At 43.8% G+C, this 20,737-nt stretch overlaps 2 protein-coding genes across 2 annotated transcripts; both read right to left on the bottom strand.

The window, feature by feature from the left end:
- Window positions 1-5,432: 5,432 nt before the first annotated feature.
- LOC102369438 (olfactory receptor 6M1-like) lies at window positions 5,433-6,419 on the bottom strand. Its single transcript, XM_014526567.2, has one exon. It carries the CDS (start codon window positions 6,417-6,419, stop codon window positions 5,433-5,435), a length of 987 nt encoding a protein of 328 aa, XP_014382053.2.
- Window positions 6,420-15,596: 9,177 nt separating this feature from the next.
- On the bottom strand, window positions 15,597-16,544 carry LOC106723072 (olfactory receptor 1020-like). The gene has a single exon (XM_014526566.1). The coding sequence runs from the start codon at window positions 16,542-16,544 to the stop codon at window positions 15,597-15,599; it is 948 nt and encodes a 315-aa protein (XP_014382052.1).
- Window positions 16,545-20,737: the final 4,193 nt, after the last annotated feature.

The following is a 20,737-nucleotide window of genomic DNA, read 5'->3' as shown; positions in this document are numbered from 1 at the left end:
GCTGTGGGTAGGGCCCATGCTCTCGTCACAAGGATTTTCTTTTCCCCTCATCCTAACTTGGGCACAGCTGAGACTAGCTCCTGAGCCCAGCTGACTGCTCCCCAGATATGGGCAAAATGTCGAAACGCATCGAAACAGTGAAATAGTTTCAACTAATTGAAATGGAACAGTGCTTTGAAATGAAATGAAATGAAATGATGAAACAAAACAATGTCCCTTTATAATGGCAAAAAAGAAGTTGAAACAAAACGGTGATGTTTCACACAACCCTAATGGATGGATAATACTCACAGTCCTTTTTAGCCTCCATAGCTTGTTGGTTAGGACAGTTTCTTGGGAGCTGTTGGTCCAAAGCCCCTTGGAATCAATGAGGCTGATAGCCCAGGACCCAGCCCTTGGGATAACTCCTTAAACTTCCAAGTCAGTTCCATCTGTTGTCGCAACAGATTTGGCATCTGCAGCAGAGGAAATATTGCCAGGTCAAAGAAAAGACTCTCTGTTATTTTGTAAAACTTAGTTTCCCCTCTTCCAAAGAGGAGGCAAGTCTGAAGTACCAAGTACTCTGAAGTCACATTTTAACAGAGGAAATAACTAGAGCAACAAAATAGCAAAAGGATTTATTATGAGGAGAGAGAAATTGTACCAGTAAAAATAACCGTTGAATTTGAAGGAAGAGCACAGAAATAAAACTGAAAATTCTCACCCTCTTGTCTGGCTACAACAGTCCTTGAAAGGGTCTTGTTAGTGTTTCCAGAAGCAAATCTTCTTGCTGACTACCATCTCTGACAGGTGGAGATCTGGATTTATCTGGAAGTGCAGGGGGGATTCCAAAGATCGCCCCCTGCCCCCTTCCCAACAGACCCTCCCCATATTTTTAATGTTCTCCCTATTTCCTGGGCAGCAGGAAAGTCTCCAAGAACATTGTTTCCTATCTGGGGGATCTGGAATTCCCTGGTTAAGAGCCCTCCCTCACCTGAAATGTACTTGTTATTTTGATATGTCTCCTTTACAAGTGTATGCATTCTTCTTTGGAACGCAATTGGCCATTGATAACTTAAGAGAATTGCCTCCCCCCTGCCTGTTAAATAGGCATGCCATAATTCTTCTGAATGCAAATAGCCATTAGCTAGAGATTAACACTCTTGTCACCTCATCTGGCTATAACCTTAATGACAATCTTTTGATTAAGATATGTCACAGACAGAGCCTTTTTGTGGATTGTGTCATGAAAATCAAATAGATAAATAAAGAAATGATAAGTAAGTAAGTAAATATGGAAATAAGCCTAGACAGGAGGTAATACCATTTATGGACAGTGAAAAATCCCAGAATGCTTAATTTATTTGGTGTGTTCTGGTTGTGATAGGGTTACCATATGTCCAGGTTTTCCCAGACATGTTCTCCTTTGTGGACCATTGTGCAGTGGCTGGGCGGGTTTTTAAAACAAGAGCAAATGTACGAGTTTTCTATTCTCTCAGGCTGGCTGCTTGGGTCTGGGAGCAGTGGGCAAGGTGATTGGCTGCCAGATGTCATGTGCTTCCCACACGGGCTCCAGCAACCAGGTGGAGAGAGAGAGTGAGCCAGCAAGAGCACAATGCGGGAGCTGCTTGGACACAGGTCTGGGAGGGAAGGGGGTTATGGGATGGGTGACTGTGGGTTGGGTGTGCAGGGTACTGGCAGTGCCTGTTGGCTGCAGGATGGGAGAGAGGGACACCAGCAAGGGGTGGGGGGCAGGGTACTGCTGTTTGGGAGTAAAGGGCAGTGGCAGGGCTGGAGTCAGTGGGTCCGAAGTGAAGGGCAGCAGCAAGGCTGGGGGTGTGTGGCTTGACAGTGAGGGGCAACAGAATGGGCACGGGCAGGGCACTGACATGTCACTGCCACCTCCCACCATCATATTCCCCCTGGCCTCCCCTTCCCCCACCCAACAGGTGTCGTCTTTTTTGGACCTGGAAATATGGTAACCCTTTATTTCCATTTACTATTCAGGAACAGAAGAAAGGTCAATAAAAAAGGAGAAAGAGCAAGTATACATGATTTGGGAAGTTCTTTTATTTGCCAGCAGTGAAGCTAAGAAGCTAGAGATTCCTGTTAGATCCCATCTCCCTGCTAGTGCCAGAAATACATGTTAAGAATGCTAAATCCCAGACCTTGATACAAGAATTAGAATTTGCTTCCATCTGGAGAACAGATCAGGTCCTAGATTTCACTCCATTGCCTAAGGCAATTAACATTTCAGTCTTTTTGTAAGTAGGTTGGTTAGCTTGTTGGTACTTGCAGTGTGGCTTTGCCTACTTAGGCGCTTCTCATCCAATAAAACAACCCTTCCAATAACACAGCTCTACAGTTACACACAAGGGAAGATATAAGCAAACAAAACAAAACTGGCCTCTGGCTGTTCTCAAGATGTGATTGGTCCACAGTTTTAGTTGTATAACATTACAATTCATTCTGTGCTATGTGGAGTATAAACAGTGGAACTAGAGAAAGATGGTGGGTTGCAAGACTGATCCAGTTAGAGGTGGGCTTCAGGGTAGAGCTGGCCATAACACTGGAACACTGTTCTGTCAGAAAATGCTGATTCAGTTGAAAATTTCTGTGGGGCAGGCTGGCCAGTTGGGCATTAGACAAAGCCAAAAAATTTCTTCTGTTTTCTTCTTTTTCTATTTATAAGGGATGACTCTATATCCCTGGATACATACGTGGCTTTATAGCCTCCTGTGCATGCCTAGTGTGTACATGTACATAGTTGTGTATGAGTGCAAGGTTGCATGGCCAGAAAAATAATTCCTACATGTGCATAAATGGCACTTTTTAGCACCTGGTTGACCAAAAGTGCCAAGTAGACAACCAGGAAAAGAACAGAATGCCATCCAAGGTGATAGGTTAGGAATTACTCAAACTACTCTCCAGCCCTCCCCTTGAAGCTCACCTCCTGGGCTGTCCAGAAAGGGAGGTATGTAGGACAAAAAAAAAAAAGGGAGGGGTGTGAGACTCAATGAGGGGGATGCTGCCTCCGGAGGGCAGAGACCCTGAGTTCTACCCTAGGTCCCTGCTCACAATCAAGCAGATCTTTCTGCACATCCATTGCAGAAAAACCCCCAGTTTTTCTTTTTTCTTTTAAAATGCATTCCCTCCCCTTCCCCAACCATTTCTCTCTCCCTCTCTAGTCCCTATAGATAAGTATAAGTGAGCTAAGACATAGGATAAGCTTCAGCATTTTATTTTGGTAACAAGTTGTATTTGTTCTGGTTTTTTTCTCCTTCTTTATATTGTATAATTATTATGTTCATATTGATTTTTACTGTTCTACGTTGCTGAAACCCCTAATACTATGTGATTTAGACCTACATATGTAAGTTAGCATAAGTCATGTCAAGTTTCCATTTTATTTTTCAAGTCTCCATCTTTTCCCCATCCCCTGTTGTGTAAGTATGTTGTAACCTATGACTCATACATACCCTTCCTGTGTAACTTGGCTCCTGAATGAATGGGGATGAATGAGGGTGCTTGAGAGACAATGGCAGTAGGTCTAAAAATAGCTCCTTCTGAATGACCGAACCAAAAAAACAATCCCTGGACCAATGACCCAGCCATTGGAACCACCTTCAGCATTCAAGAAACAAAAGATGAGGCAACCCACCATTGTGCCAAGGCTGCACACGCTCAGTAAGAACACCTGGAACCGGACTGACATTGCCTGAACAGGCCCTCCCCATGGGAGATCAGAGGTAGTCTGCCCCATAAAAAGGGGTAGTGAAGACTGACTCCTTAGGACGCCCTCTCCATCTGGACAAGCACCATGCCACACCACCTATCCATCCAGAGGCCCTGCTGGCGACCCCTCTCTGGACAACACCTACTGGACAAAGACCCCTTTCCAGTCTGGATAGGTAGCTATCCCCCCCACCCTCTCTTCAACCAAGGACTTGGACTCTGCTTCTCTTCCCCACCTGGACTCCAACCCTTCCACTGACTCTCTCTCTCCTGCTGCTATTGTGAGTGCTTGTGTGTACCAATAACTTCATGGGGCTGTGTAGTGTGTTGTCTGTTTAATAAACCTGTTATTTTGAAACCCCAAGTTGGGATTTTGTCTGTTTCCTGTCTGTTTCCTCCTTGCCACCACTTATCAGCCCCAGTCTCCCAGCCGTCTGCCTCAGCTTCCATTCCCAAGCTCCCAGCTGTCTGCCTCTCTCTCTTTCCTGGCTGCCTCCTCCTTGCAAGGGCTTTTTCCCTTGCACCAGTGACTTTGAGTAACCCTGGGGCCACTTGACCTTAAGTAACCCCAAGCCTCAATTCCTCAGCCAGCTTCTCTCTAGTCTACCAGTTCTAATCCCCGGTTCCAGCAACTTTCACTCCTTAAACTTTCTGCTACGTACCCGTGGGCGGACGATACCCCAGGTATCCCAAGTACCTCAAACACATGCATACATACCGTACTATCCAAGTTAGGAACTCACCTGTGTCTATGTGTAGGTGGGTGGTATGTATGTGAACTGGTGAATATATATGTCATCATGCGTGTGATATACAAATTAGTGTTCCGTGTATGTGTACAGACTGTGTGGGTATTGACAACTGATTGCTGTCTAATTTTTGGTGTGTGTATGTGCTTGAATTGGTGATAGGTATGCATGTGCCTAGGCTGGTTTGGATGTGTATGTGCCTAAGTTGGCAGTGTGTGTGTGTGTGTGTGTGTGTGTGCACCTAATTGATTTGTGTGTTTGAATATGTGCAATTGTGTCACCCCCTCCTGTCTAACAGCACAATATTGCGATCCTGAGAGTTGGCCTGACCCCACAGGACAACACCATCTCTCTGATAAATATTAAATGTGAGGTTTAGTGGTTCAGCTTCAAAAGGAATGCTAGAGTGGGCTCTGGGCAATGCCTAATCTGTGCTTTAGTGACTAGAGCAGTTTGTGTAAGCGTAAGACCCAGGTGAAAACTCATTTCTGGGTAAGTGGAAGCCTAGAACCTGGGTCACCAGCTCCCTGGCTCCCTATCTCCTAAACACTGGGCTAAAAAGGGTGGGGGAAGGAAGTGGGGTTCTCTTCTTCACTCCGAGCAGGTATATACTCAGGATAATGCTTGCTTGCCAGAAGGTGAAGCAGATTCGAAAACTTAGTGTAAGTACCAAAAACTGCAATGAGATAACTAACAACCATAAAGTGAAATTGTATTTAGCCCTATGAGTCACATTACCAATAAACAACCAAGCCATCAGCTGACTGAACTGAAGGGGAACTTAGACTTTCATTTCTACAAACACAAAACCTCCTTTTTATTGGGAGGTGCTGGGTAACTTAATTCTGTTTTGCTGCAATGGAACCCAGGGGGCCTCAAAAATTCCAGAAGTGTTTCAGTACTTACACGATTAGTGCCCACAGACAATGTTTATTGGAACTAAAGCAGCATAACTGGGAATATGAAACCTCAGGCCCTCTGGAGTGTATTTCTATTTTGGCCCAGTTTAGAGAGTACACTTGGTGAACCCATGTACTTGCTGACAAAGTTTTTCAATGCTTCCTTAACCTTCTGATTCCCAAGACTGAATATGAATGGGTTCAGCAAAGGAGTCAATGCTGTGGTCACCAAGCAGGCCATCTTGTTGAGGTTCATTGAGTTAGCTTGTGAAGGCCTGACATAAATGAAGACAGAGGTGCCGTAGCCAATAGTGACCACAGTGAAATGTGAGGCACAAGTGGAGAAAGCCTTCTGCTTTCCTTCTCTTGTAGGGATACAGACAATAGTGAAGATAATGCAGGAGTAAGAGATGACAGTCAACATCAGGGAGCCCAACAGCACAGGCAGTGAGACAAGGAAGTCAATGAACTCCACTAGTTGAATATCAGCACAAGCCAAGTGCATCAAGGGGGCACTGTCACAAAAGAAATGGTTAATGATGTTGGGGCCACAAAAAGGCAACCCAAGTTTCATCACAGTGGGGACCAAGATGGAGAAGAATCCACCCATCCATGAACCCACCACCAGCCATATACAGACTTTGCCAGTCATGATTGTGTTGTAGTGCAATGGGTAACAGATAGCTGCATACCGGTCATAGGACATCACAGCCAATAGGACATACTCTGAGATGCCCAACAAGAAATAAAAGTAAGATTGAGCCAGACAGCCATAAAAGGAAATGGTTTTTCTCTCTGCCAGGAAGTTTGCCATCATTTTGGGGATCACAGTCAAAGTGAGCAGAACCTCAATGACGGACAGGTTGCAGAGGAAGAAGTACATGGGAGTCTGCAGATGGTGGTCAGTGCATATGAGAGTGATGATGATAGAATTCACAACTATTGTCATCATCAAAATGATTAGAAACAGCATGAAAAGGGTGATCTCCACTTTGTAGGTGTTAGGAAAACCTACCAGAATGAATTCGGTTACACGTGTCTCATTCCATCGGTTCATATCTGCCATAGCTTTTATCTACACAGACAAGAAGCAAATAACAAAATCAATATATTCTCAGATGTTGGTGAGAAATTTAATCAGAATTGCAATGAGCAACATGGTATTTAATGAATAAACACCAATAAATGGCAGTGATGAAAAAAATTATGAGAATGAAGAGAAAAAAGATGAAGAATAAGAACATAAAGGAAGAGACAAAGCAGAAAATGCATCATTTTAAAATTGGAATTAATTTCTTATTCTAAAAGGTCTATTCTTCCTAGTCCTGCCCATCTAGAAATGATCACTAGTAGTACATTAATCACAGATTGATTTGGTGGGGGGCTAACTAGCAATTACAAGAGGACTCTTCCACCTTTTTATTTTAATAGCCTAAGGCTTAGGATAGTTGAACTGCAAGTGGAAGACCCAGGTTTCAAGCCTGCTAGTGCTTACCTAGAACAAATTTAAAACTATCTCCCACATCCCAGAAAAATAAAAAAATCTTCACCAGAAGGACATGGGTAGGTACTGCCTAAAGGAATCATTCACCCTCTTGGCAACTGAGAGGGGAAGATATGTAGACCAGAGGCAGTAGAGTCTGATTCCACTTACTTTGCAGTGGCTTTTCTGCATCTTAAATTTAAGAATCATTAAGTGAAATGGACAGACAACAGTGAAATGCTGTGGTCAGATTTCAATCCATAAAAGAGAGATAATTTGTCCCTTAGATTTCTAATTTAGTTATAATCTACAGTTTATGAAGCATTTTTTGCATTTGTGGTGTGGAACTGATATTCCTCTAACAGCAGGGTAAATCATCATAGAAACCAAAGCACTTAGTTCTGTTGAAACTCAAATTTGTATAAGTAAGATGCATTTATAATGAAGTCAAGAAAACATGTCTCCTTAAAATTCTGTTTCTAAGTCATTAGAAATCTTTGTTTCTAGGTCATGTTTATAATATTTGAGCTAAAAAATGCAGAACAATATGAGAGAGTTTCACATTCACCATTTCTCAAGGAAAACAACATTTCCACTGGCTTTCTCCAGTTACAAAACCAGAAAACTGAACCCTGGTGTCTTTGGGGGTTCTTTCTCAGTAATGCATTATCAAAAGCTACACGGATCCTGCAGGAAATGAATGCATAAGCTGAAACCCATTGCACATAAAAGGCACTTACATGGTATTTAAGTGCCTGAGCACAAAACTATTTCATTCTACCTGGAAAACAGTTCATGCAAAGTAGTGATGACCATAGATTCATAGAAGTTAGTGGCTGGAAGCGACCTCTCAATCATCAGGTCCAGCCCGCTTATGCTTGAGCAGAAAAGACTGCTGGGGTCAGATGACCCCCGCAAGGTGAATGTCCAGACATTTTTTGAAGATATCCCAAGTAGGTGATTGTACCACCTCTGAGGGGAATCTATTCCAGACCCTGGACACACAAGCTGCCCTCCTACTTTCTGCTATTTATGACATATGATATGGACAAATGTATATTCAGAGCTGTTTCAAAGGGGGCCAGGATCTCTTGCTCTGAACTGCACAGCACCTGTTACCTGCATCTAAGCACCATAGGGGTAAAATAAGATCTGAGGAACTTGGGGACCTGGATGTACAGCCTTATCACAAAGTAACTTTATTTGGGGTTAAAGATACCCCCATAAAGAATGTTACCCTTGATAAAGTTATACTGTTGTATGTGATGTGTGAATCTCTAGTCAATTTTATACAGCTGCAGAAATTTGATTAATGTTGTGGGCAGTTCTGAGGTAATGCTGGGCAGTCATCTCAGAAAAATGGGTTTTATACCCACTCAGAACACTTGAGTAATTTTAATCCAGAGTAAAATCTATGGCAAAGTATCCCTGAATAAATGTGTTTTTCATCCTCACCCTTAAGTTAAATTTAGCCATGTGAATGAAACTGGGTTAGCCATCCTCATTGCACATAGTTGAAATCAGACAGAATATATGATGGCTTATTATCATTAATTCTTTTAAGTGTGTTTTTGTCCTGAGAATTAACTAACATAAAAATAGCAGAAACCATTTTGTTCCTCCAGTTTGTCGGTCTGAGACTGATACACATTGTCAAGGAGAACTGAGGGATGTGATAGGAAGTTGCATTTTAATTAGCGAAAGAAGTTTCATTCCAAAGAAACTAGTGCTTTGATAGGGTTTCTCTGAAGTTATAATGGTGCTCGTGGGAGCAAGAATTGTCCCAATGAGTTTTTACTTTTAGTTAAATCTTTAGTTTCATCTTTTTCTTTTTTAAAAGTATTTTTAACTAAGATCAAAGTGGTGGGGGTGTGTGTGTGTGTACACCCACTATATATATATAATGATAAAAATGGCAATCTATCTATCTATAGATAGATATATAGATATCTAATGGCTATTAGTATAGCTTTTGGAAGGACCGATGGTTTTAGAACAAAACCAAATTCCACTTCATCCAAAACTGTTATGATGCTGTGATGCCCACATTAAAAGATTTTAACATAACACACACAATGGGCATCATCATCTTCCCACTCAACATTTTCATCAGTCCAAGAAGTAACTAATCATATCTGTCACTCTTCTATTTTCAACTGAACATTCTTAGTAAATGGAATACTTTGTGATATCATTTTTTTTCCTATTGGTGAGATTTTTTTCTCTATTAATGAAAAACTTTACTTATCAGTTACACGCTGTTCAGAAAACTTTCTGGAAAAAAATTATGTTCTGTTGGCCAGTTCATGCACTCGCTTTCTGTACCTATGCCCTTCTGCTTAGGGAGTGGCACTTCGGCAATGTGGTGTTGTCTTTACTAATGCTTTGTGAAAGGTGGAACTGTGTTCCACCTAATGAACCTTCCTCCACTTGGGTTCTTAATAATAACAGTTTAAATTCACTTTGTACAGGAATAAATGGCAACATGTGTTTCAAGGTTATGGAGAAAGCAAGAACTTCTGAGTGTGACCACCTTAATAAGATTAATACCAAAAATCCATAATATCTTCAAAAAAGCCACAGCCAAAATACTCACTACTGCATTCCCTGCATTATCCAGGTATCTTCTTTTGGAGGCTGTTTTGGTCTCATTTTCTTTGTCTTAAAGTGCAGTTGTGTCTCAGAGGAAAGATCTCCCACTCAACTTCTATGATATAAAGAAGGCAGAATCCATAGGCTACAGGACATCTTCAAACAATGGCATCTGTGCTTGTGGCCAATAGAGTTCACTCATCATATATGCCCAGATCCCTACCTTTTTTTAAAATAAATTTTGCAGGTGTGATAGCATCCGTGAAAGCAGACAAGCTAAATTAAATGCTGAATGTATTGTCAATAATCTGAGCCACAATCTCTTCAACATTAATAGATAATGGGCAAATATTTTTGCTTCAAAGTGAGGAACTTGCTAACAGATAAAATGCTCCAACAACCTAGCCTCACAACAAGATTATAGGTTCAACAGTCAGATAAGCATGAAACCATCTCTCCCCACAGCTGAGGGTGAAATCTGGCTGTACTGGAAATAACCATTTCTTTTTTGTAGTTTTCTATATGCAGTAGTAGTAAACTGATTAGCATGTTTCATTACACGGTCTTCTGGGAATTAGTCAAAACATTCTCCTGGGGAAGGAAAAAAAATGCCAAAGAACAACTAGCAAAGATATTAAAGAACTTTTAGCTATTCAGCAAAGTTTACTATCCACATTTTAAGGCATATGTTTTATCCAAAGCAAGATCCAGAAGTAAAAGATTATGTTGCATGAATACTTCTATAAAAGAGAATTACCCATTATGAACTCTAACAGAAAAAGGTATAAGTATGAATAGCTGGAAGTTAAAGCCAAAGATACTGAACATAGAAAATTGCCATAAAAACTGGGGGTTCCTGCTCAGGGAAGGGACAGTAGCTCCTCCAAAATCACCTTTCATCACCACTCCCAGCTCCCAGGCAATCTGGGCAGCATGGCCAGTACTCCCCACACCCCAATCCCAATTTATTAAAACATGAGACTTTCTTCAGTTTATTTCCTCTTATTTTTTTTTCTTTTTTTTTTTTAATACTTTTTATTTTATTCAGTGGGTGACTTCCTTCATTTCCTCACCCATCCTCCATCTCCATTTCCTTTCCACATCCCATTTCATTACTCACCCCATCCCATTAACCTTCTGCCTCCCATATTCCCATTCGTGTCCTTGCAGCCCATCGCTGTAACACCCCCCACCTAAAGCAGGGATAGAAGCTTGTCCTGGCTCACCCCCCATGCAGCATGGGGTAGTGGAGGGCAGCAGGGATCATCCTCCTGCCCAGCAGCACCCGGTGAGCACCGGCACTTTACAGAGGTCCCCCCCATGGTCCAGTCCCCCAGGCCCCCTTCCCCCACCCGTAGTACTTACCAACTCAGAGTCAGATTCAGACATTCAGAGAGCTTCAAAGATTCAGAGAGCTTTGAATTGATTTGGACCTTTAAATTGGTCCCCTGATTCAATTCAGATTCGGAGATTCGGCCACTAAATCAGGCCAAATCTCCTCCGAATCGAATCACCACCTGAAGCTTTGCACAGCCCTAATAATCGTGTCGCAGGTATTTAAAAACTATTATGAAATAGTCCCCCATCTTCTCTTTGCTAGACTAAATACCCTGAGTTCTTTCAGCCTTAGCTCATAAGTCATGCTTCCCAGGCCTCTAATCATATTTTGTTGCTTTCTGCTGGATTTCTTTTCAATCTGTCCACATCTTTCTTGAAGTGTGGGCCCAAAACTGGATGCAATACTCCAGGTAAGGCCTTGGATAAGCATCAAATGGAGTGTAAGAATAAAGGCAGAGGAAGGTGGTGTGGCAGACTGCAGAGGCAATAAACAGAGAAAAAAAAAAAAAGACTTCTTCCAGCTGTATAAGTGATCTTCTTGGCATTTAAACACTTTCTGTAATTCTATTATCCATGCAGCATGGACATGTAAGTGTACATGCATATACTGTGCATGCTCAGTAGGCTACACTGTGTATTAGGGCTGTGCGAGGCTCCGGACACAGCTTCGAACTGACTGTCTGCCTTGGGAAACACTACTGCAGGCCTGGCTGCTAAGCTCCTGTGTTACCAGTTACCAATCAATCAATCATGGATCACTCAGGGACCAGCTCAGTACACAGTACTGCCCCAAGACAGACAGTCAGCCCCACAAGCACCCATGGCATGAGTTTTGCCTGTCAGCACCTAGGGGTGCAGGGCCCCAGAACCCCCCTGCACTGATCTCCTTGACAGCTGGCAGGCTTCGTGGCCACAGCAGGGCCTAGCAGCCAGGCCTGCAGTGGTTTCCCACCCCTCTTCCCCAAGACAGACACAGTGGCACAAGCACCCATGTCACGAGTTTTGCCTCCTGCGACTAGAGGTGCAGGGCCCCAAAACCCAGAACCCCTGCACCTTTCTCCTTGACAGCTGGCAGGCTGCATGGCCACAGCAGGGGCTACTACCCCTGCAGCTGTCACCCTGTTGCTCCTTAACACACACAGTGTCACCCATGTCACGAGTTTTGCTTGTCCGCAGCTTGAGGTGCAGTTTGGGGGTTTGGAGAAACATCACCCCAAAATCCTGAAAGCAAAACTTGTGTCACTTGTACGTGTTAAAGTCACAGTGGGGTCAAAACTGCAGGTGTACAAGTGACACAAGTTTTGCTTTCAGGATTTTGGGGTGATGTTTCTCCAAACCCCCTACATGTACCTGCTTGAAACTTGGCAGTCTTTGTTACCTCAGCAAAGGCTACTATAGCTGCAGTTTTGACCCTGCTGTGGCCTAACACGTACACATGACATGAGTTTTTCTGTCATGATTTTGGGGTGCAGTTTCTCTGAACTACCTGCACCTATCTTCTTGAAACATAGTATGCTTCATGCTCTCAGAGGGGGCTACCATTTCTGCAAGTTTCATCCAAATCTGGCTGGAAACAACAAAGTTATAGCCTGTTTTGACCTTCCCCATTATATCCTGTGGGCGAAACATTGAAACAGGGTTGAAACAGCAAAACGTTTTGATGGAACAGAACAGATCAGCCGTTTCGACTCGAAACAGAAGTTGAAACAGAACACTGTTTCGCTGAAATGTCGAAACACTGGTCGAAATGAAACACCGCCGTTTCACATAGCCCTAGTGAGTGCCTCAGCCCCTCAGGACAGCGCAGCTCCACCCTGCTCCGCGCTGTGCTCTGCGCCCATGGTGCGGCTGGGCCTGGCTATGGGTGTGGGTGCTGCTGGTCACCAACGCTGCGCTTCAGCTGGGGCTCCTTCAGGGTGCCTCGAGGGGCCACTGCAACTGAGCCGGAGCTCAGCTGAGGAACCATGCCACTTGTACTGCCTGCCCAGCCCCCCGGGGCCAGTGTTGTGAGGCCTGGCTGGGCCAGCACAGAGCTTCACTGCCAGGGACAGCCCCTCATGAGGTTAAGGAACATCCTGAGGCCCAACCTCTACCATGGAAAAAGCTTACTTTTAATAAGGGGGAGGGCTCCCAGCGAAGTGCCCAGCGCCCACAGTCACACCCTTTCCCAGCCAGCCCTGGGCCCACACAATGCTGCAGCCCAGCCCATCTCCCCACCTGCCCCCCTCATGGGGCAGCTCTGCACCTGCCGTGCAGGGGGCTGAGGCTTGCTGTATGGATATGGGGGGGAGGGAAGGCTGCTGCTCTCAGATTGACTCTGCCCCCTGGACAATCAGGAGAGCGAGCTGGGATGGGGGTGGGGAAGCGCTGTGGTGTGCAGTGTGGGGCTGGCAGCATCTAGTGCATCCCTCCTCCTTCCCCTCCCCTGGGTAAGAGATGAAGTGGAGGAATGCTCCAGGGGAGATGCCGCTACTGTGCCCCACCCAGGTTGCACTCCATCCCCATACTCTGCCCCACCCGCGTACCCCCTACAACCTTTCTAAGTAACCCCTGCTGCACCCTGCCATCCTCACTTGCCCTGACTCAGGAGGGGTCACTGCATCCTAGGATGCTGGAGGACTGCAACTCAGGATAAGTACTACAGAAACTGCCTAAAATTACCATGTAACAAAACCCTAACAATAACACTACAGGTCAGGCACTATTCTCTCCCTTTTGCAGAGCTCCTTTTGAACCTAAGACTCCAGCATACTCACTGGAAAAACTTAATGACTGCAGTAAAGAGGCAAGTTTCTGCCCCAGTTGCAACAAGAGCCCTTGCCATAACCTAGGACCCCCTTTTTTTACAAGCCAGAAGTCACCTTACTAAGCCACACACACTCTGTCTTGCTTTTCTCTTCCTCTGGACATGTAAATGCCAAAAATGCCTGGTAGATAACTACAAAAGAATAGAGAACTTACCACCTCTTACAACCTATCCCCACATTTCACTGAGTGTGCATGAAAGAATTTCAGATAAGGGGGGAGAGGTAAGGAATTAATTTTATTAATTAAAAATTAAACATATATACACACACACACACACAGGCATTTCCCCCCCGCCCCCCCCACACACACACACACTCACTCACACAGGCATGACTTAATCATTGGGCCCTTTTTATCACAGGGATGTGCTTTAAAGAATGGGTAAACAATTGAATTCCCTGCCAAGAGAGGCAAAGATTCAAGGCCCGTCACTTAGAAGCTGAGAAAATTCAATGTGGTAAATGGCCCCAAACTAGAATAAAAAATGAAGGTAGGAAACAAAATGTTGTTTAAATCAATTAGGACTTACAGTGAGCTTTTTCAAATTGAACTAAAGGAAGATGTCAAGTCACACTGTCTTCTGGAAAGACTTGGGCACCACTGTATCTAAGGGTTTTTTTCTTTTTTTTGTTTAACTGAGTAACTTTGTGGGAGACCAAAACTATTCCAATAGGATGAATAGGTTAATCAGAGGTGTTCAACCTTTGGGCCCTGTGGATTGTGTTAGTAGTGCAGGGCCATTCTGTAGGTCACATTGGGCCCTGTATGCCAGGATTGGGCTTGTGCAGAGGAGGATCCAGAGGGGGTGCCGTGGCATGGATACAACCCCCTTTCGGATTACACCTCACCACAGTAGACTCTAGGGACTTTTAAAAGTCCCTAAAGCAGGTGAAAATCTGTCCTCCCTTCTCTTTTCTGCTCAAAGGTATAGTCCCTCTCCACTCCCTTCCCCCACTTTCCTGTGTGCCTTTCCCCACTGTCCTGGGGACAGGGAGGCATCAAAGCCCTTCCTGCCCACTGTGAGGGGGCTCCGCTCAGCTGGGGATGGGAACAACTGCATCATGGATTGCAGAGGGGTTCCCCTTCTCCTCTTCCTGGCCAGGCAGGTGGGAGGAACTACTCTCCAGCTGTCCTGTTGCCACTGTCTCTACAGTGGGGACGGGGGAAAGAAAGGAAGGGAGGGGGCATGACTCTAAACAGGAAGGGGAAGGAGCGGGGCTGGGGTGTGGTATTCACCTTCTTTAGGACTTTAAGAAAGTCCCCAAAAGCTCCCATTGAACCATCTACCTGTACTGGTAGGGGTGGAGGAGGTTGGGAGCAGGAGGTAAAACCACTTCTGCCATGGGGGTTGTTGCTCCTGGACCCACTTTGAGAAATCCTGGATCCACACTTGGTCCGGTGCTGCTTCCCTTTGGCTCCATACCAGGATTGGATGAGGCCCACATCATCTCTGCTTGGACCGTTGATCAGCCACATGTCCCCCGTATTCAACCCTTCATGCCAGGATTGGATCCTACACACTCGATCTAACACACAGGGCCATGCTTTCAGGCTTGCAGGAATCACTGAGGTCCTGGAAATTTGGCACTAGAAAGGCAGCCACTCTTCCCCCACTGTCACTTTTTTGGAGCCACAGGGAGCCTTGTGAGCCAGATAACATAGCTTCTGAGGCCAAATCTAGCCCATGTGCTTAGGGTCAAATACTTTTGCTTTAATTTAAAATGTGGATAAACATCTTTTGAAGACACCATGATATTTCATTTAGATTTTTTTATAAATGGTGTATTTCAATTCAGAAATGCCAAACTGTTTTGTTTCAGTATTTCCTTAAATGTTCCCCCCCCCCGCCACCTTTGGTTTTGAAATATCATTTTTCTTTTTTGTTTAAAACAAAATGTTCCAACTAGAATCAATAAAGGCTTCCTTTGAAATAAATTATTTTTTCTCCTCAGTTCTGCCAACATATATAAAAAATCTATTACGTACCATTAGTATTTCTTTGGAAATCCTAGCTTACTTCCTCACCAAAATTTTTAGCACAACTTTCCAGAAGGCTCCCTTTACTTCTTTGTTCCTTAGGCTATATATGATAGGGTTAAACATTGGGGTGATAACTGTGTAGATCAGAGAAAGAGATTTATGGAAGTTTGGGGACTGCTTAGCCGATGGTGCCACATACATAACAACGATGGTCCCATAATACAGACTTACCACCAGGAGGTGAGACGCGCAAGTGGAGAAGGCCTTTTGCCTCCCAGTCGAAGACGCAATTCTCAGGATGGCTGAGAGGATATAAATGTAAGACACAACAATGAAGAGGAAAGGGGCCAGGGTTACAAGGGAGCAGGTGACAAGGACAATCTTTTCTGCCAGAGGGCTTTTAGAGCAGGACAATTTCAGCAGCTCCTCCATGTCACAAAAGAAATTATTAATTTCATTGGGGCCACAGAAATGTAATTGGGGAAGCATTCCTACCACAAAGGCTGTGGCTGAGAAGCCCAAGAGCCATGAGGTAGACACCAGCTGGGAGCAAATCCTTAGGTTCATCACAATCTTATAGGTGAGTGGGTTGCATATGGCCAAGTAGCGGTCATAAGCCATGACCGCCAGAAGGAAGCACTCTATGCAAGCTAAGGAGCTGAATAAAAATAACTGTGAGATACATTCCCCAAAGGAAATACTCCTGTCCTCTGTCAGAAACCCAGCCAGCAATCTGGGAGCAATGACTGAGGTGTAGCAGGCATCCAGGAAAGATAAGTTCCCCAAGAAGAAGTACATGGGGGTGTGAAGATGCTGATCAGCCACAACCAGCACAAGCAGTAGGATATTCCCAGCTACAGTCACAGTGTAGATCAATAAGAACAACACAAAAAGAAGATTTTGAAGCTCATTCAGGTTCCCAAATCCCAGGAGGATGAATTTGATGATGGATGTTTGATTTTTCCATTGTACATGGGCCATGTGCTCTCTGAAAAAGAGGAGACAAGCAAGGTGCACAGCTTTGCAAATTAATTCATACTGATAGAGAGAACAAACATTTGCTTTCTCTTAATCTGCTATCAAGGCTATTAAAGTCAAAAAAGTTGCAAGGAATGTAATTTGCTGTATATAAAGAACAGGAATAAAGTATATTAAAATACATATGGAGTGGAATTCTACTTTCTGTTGTATATCTAAATAAGAGCTTTCTAGACACATAAGTGGCATTTTTGGTACTTATGCATAAATGTCTATTCTATTTCCCCTGCACTATCAATGTGTAAGAGTTTACACATAGACTGAGCATTGGCATTAGGCAACACACCATCCAGACAGGTACACAACTATGAGTATATGTTAATTGTAGACACACACCTATGTCTAAGCCCCCCCAAATTCTAGCCAGCCAGATTCCTAAAACTAGCAGGCATTGAACTCTGGAGGAGTAAAGTATTTCTGTCTATTAATACCAGAAGCTGAGGGCTGTACGTCTTTTTGTTAAGCTAGATAGTAATTAAGCAAGGCACTGAAAAGGAGCTTGGGAAGAACAGGCCTCGCTGACCTCTGAATGATTTGATAAGAGATGTATAAAAATGAATACATACTAATGACTAGGGAGGCTGGTACGAGAATAGTGTAGTAGGAGCAAAGTAAAATTAATGAGGGCAGGTGCTGAGATAATGGAAAAACTAAAGGGGCCAGGTATGAACTTGCCAAAGAGAAGTAAAAATGGATATCTTGGCAAAAAGATAGATAAGCATTAGCACAAAAATGTGGCTATTTGGGGTATGAATATAGGTGCCACAAGACTTGTTTATTTGTAGTGGTCTAGGGGAGCACAATTTTGCATGGTATTCCTCCTATTTTGTCTTGGGCAGTTTTGCTGATGTGGGCTGACTGCTAAACAGACTAGCTAGTGTACCATCCAAGTGACAATAAACCTTGTCTAGCTTTTCACCACCAAACATTAATTGGAGTTGTTCTTTCTGCATTGCACCTGGACTCCAGGTGCTCCTCAGAGTACACAGACCCCAGCTTCCTGAACACCACAAACAACAGTGAGCAAGAGGCCACCCTAGTTTAATCACTGCTTAGCATAACCAAAGGCTTTAGATTGCTAGTTTACAAAGAGGCAGTACGCTTAGGAGAAGCCAGTGACCATACATTCATGAGGCCAGGTATTCCCATCCTTGCATTTGACTTACTGTGGGTTTGGGGGAAATCACCTTCCAGCTGCTCTTACCCATGAGGGTTTGGAAGTTGTATCCTGATTTTGCAGCTCAGGACTCTCAGCCCAAGTTTAGCCATCCCCAATTCATGCTCTAGCCTTCTTTTTGAAGCTGTCTCCCAGGGAAACCAAGAGGGGGAGGAAAAAGTAGGGCCAAAAATAAAAAGTAATGGTTGGGTTATGCCAAACCTGTGGTATGGTGGTAAGAATGCTTTGCTAGGAAGTCAGAATGACACCATCAGACCACCTGCTCTCCTCCTGGTTGGAGGTGGGGGGTGGTAAAAGCTGGGTCTCCAGCTTCCTGGATGGGTGACTAGTCATTTAGTTGTTGGGGAGGGAAGCCTTCCTGCTCCTATAGTTTTCCTGCGACTTACATAGCCACATACATACCTATCCAGTGCATATCCCTACTGTGCAGGCCCAGTCTGCGTGTGGATATTTATGTGTGCATAGCACAAAGGGAGCTCTTCAATGCAACATGTAGAACAAGATCCAGTGTCTGGAAGCCCAGATAATTCAGGCTAGAAATAAGTAACATGTACTTACTTACAAATGAGTTAATAAACTACTGGAAAACTTACCGAAAGGTGCTGTCAAATTCCATCACTTGGAAAAAACAAATCAAGAGAGGGTGTTTTCTTTGTAAAAGATGCACTATATTTCAGGCACAAGGCATAAACTTGAGGCAGCAAAAAAGGCTGGAACTCTGTGGCTAATACTATGCAAGATGTCAGAGTAGATTATTATAACGTTTCCTTCCATTTTCAAAAACTATTACACAATGACTCAATATATATTCTCTACCTTGCAGATCACTTTATGCTAGTTTACAAAAAGGCAGTATATTTAGAAGGAGAAGCCAGTAACTAGACATTCATAAGACCAGCCATCTATTCCGATCTTTGCATCTGACTTGCTGTGTGTTCTTGGGGAAATCACTTTCCAGGCTGTCTCTGAATTTCCCTAACTGTAAAATGGAAACAGCTGCTTTTGTAACTTATGAAAGAATGAGACCACTCTAAAAAAAACCATGGGTGCCTAAGTCCACTGTCTTAAACAGCATGTCCAGCTGGATTCAGCTGACCTGCAAAACCTCTCTTTTGGAGCTTGTGAAGAGCACTGAAAACAGCGACTCAATGCAGCCTTTTTACCGGTTGCAATTACTCCACTATGGAAGCAGCAATCAACATACATTAAGATGTGTGGCTTAGCTCAACAAACACTCAGATTGGTAAAATAAGGACTCTAAAGTAGACAACTGTGCTTATCAGGATGCCAACAGGTCTGAGAGACAATAATATGTATACATAGCTCATGTTTTTCCCTCTCTTGTGAGCTTCTCAGGCAAAAAAAAAAAGTCTTTGACCACTTTAAAGCTCTTTATAACTGTTTTTAGCCTGTTGACCTTCCTGTCTGGTGTTTTCAGCCAGAACGCTGAACCCTAGGACATTGGAGATAAATCTTAGAAAGGAACTAACATTTGGGAGACTGTCAAATATCAGAACATGTTCTATCTTTAAGCATCTGCTTTCTAGCCTACCTGCTGCCCACTTCTGTCGGAATTAATTCTCTTGTAACTATATTGCAAATGGTGCAATAGCAATCAATTATACAGACAGAACATATTATAATAGTATAACAATAAAGATAGCTCCCAAAGATAGCAGCCTTCACCAGCTGTTCATTCAAACGCCCAGTTTGGAACTCGGTTGCTGGTTTGCAGCAATGCTGGCAATTTTAGATAATGTTCCTACCCAGTTATGTGCTTTTCTCTCCTCATTGACTAAAGAAGGCTGTTGTTTTCTTCTTGGCCCTATCATTGGTTGCTTTATATTGGTTTGGTTGCCCAAACATAAAGACAAAAATAGCTACCCCCTGTATCGTTACATAATCCCAAAGTAACAAATGAACCCCAGGAGGGTTATTAGTTTGGCAAAATTTCACTGGCAAATAATTCTCCAGAAAAAGGCTCCAGTGTTTCAGTATTCAGGACTGTTTGAAGACGGACCCCATTTTCACATTGTGCCACGTTACAAATAAAACCACTGAAATGACTTTAGTGAAAAAGACATACAATTGAGCTCAAACCATTTGTGCTTCTCTTTATGTGCGCATGTTTCAGGAGACAGGATGAAAGGAAGATAAATGTGTCGTATGAAGAAGTCCTGAAAGATCAATGGTAGTTTTTGCTTTTCCCACTCACAATTTGAGAGTCTATTTCATGCTGCGGTAAAACAGAATCACCGTACCCCCGTGTCCCTGCCACCTGTAAAATAGAGACCACCAAACCACACACAACTCAAACGTGAGTGATAACTATTACTCAGTAGGCTTTTTCACCATGTGGAGCAGAAGTGCAAAGCAAAATTGCAGAGGCCCTTCTCATCAAAAGCAGCAGCCCTCTTCCTGAGACACATGCCCAGGAAGTGGGATGCACAAGTTCTAGGGCTCCTCCCTCTGCTGCAGATTGAATCTGCAGCCTTGGCTTCCCTCTGAAGTATTCTAACTACTAGGCCACAGGCTAGACTTCATCCACAATGTCCTACATGCTTCCTATCAAAGATCTCCAACCTGTCAGACCTGGACAGGTTGGACAAATGGGCAGAAAACAACAGAATGCAATTCAACAAGGAGAAATGCAAAGTGCTGCACCTAGGGAGGAAAAATGTGCAGCACACCTACAGCCTAGGGAATGACCTGCTGGGTGGCACGGAAGTGGAATGGGATCTTGGCATCCTAGTGGACTCCAAGATGAACATGAGTCGGCAGCGTGACGAAGCCATCAGAAAAGCCAATGGCACTTTATCGTGCGTCAGCAGATGCATGACGAACAAATCCAAGGAGGTGATACTTCCCCTCTATCGGGTGCTGGTCAGACTGCAGTTGGAGTACTGCGTGCAATTCTGGGCGCTGCACTTCAAGAGGGATGTGGATAACCTGGAGAGGG

Source organism: Alligator sinensis, unplaced genomic scaffold (genome assembly GCF_000455745.1).
Source record: "Alligator sinensis unplaced genomic scaffold, ASM45574v1 scaffold427_1, whole genome shotgun sequence".
NCBI lineage: Eukaryota > Metazoa > Chordata > Crocodylia > Alligatoridae > Alligator > Alligator sinensis.
This window is presented reverse-complemented; position numbering and strand designations above follow the sequence as displayed.

Bases quoted from the DNA above. Each gene is read 5' to 3' on its own strand.
- LOC102369438 (XM_014526567.2), bottom strand. From the start codon at position 6,419: ATGAACCGATGGAATGAGACACGTGTAACCGAATTCATTCTGGTAGGT.
- LOC106723072 (XM_014526566.1), bottom strand. From the start codon at position 16,544: ATGGCCCATGTACAATGGAAAAATCAAACATCCATCATCAAATTCATC.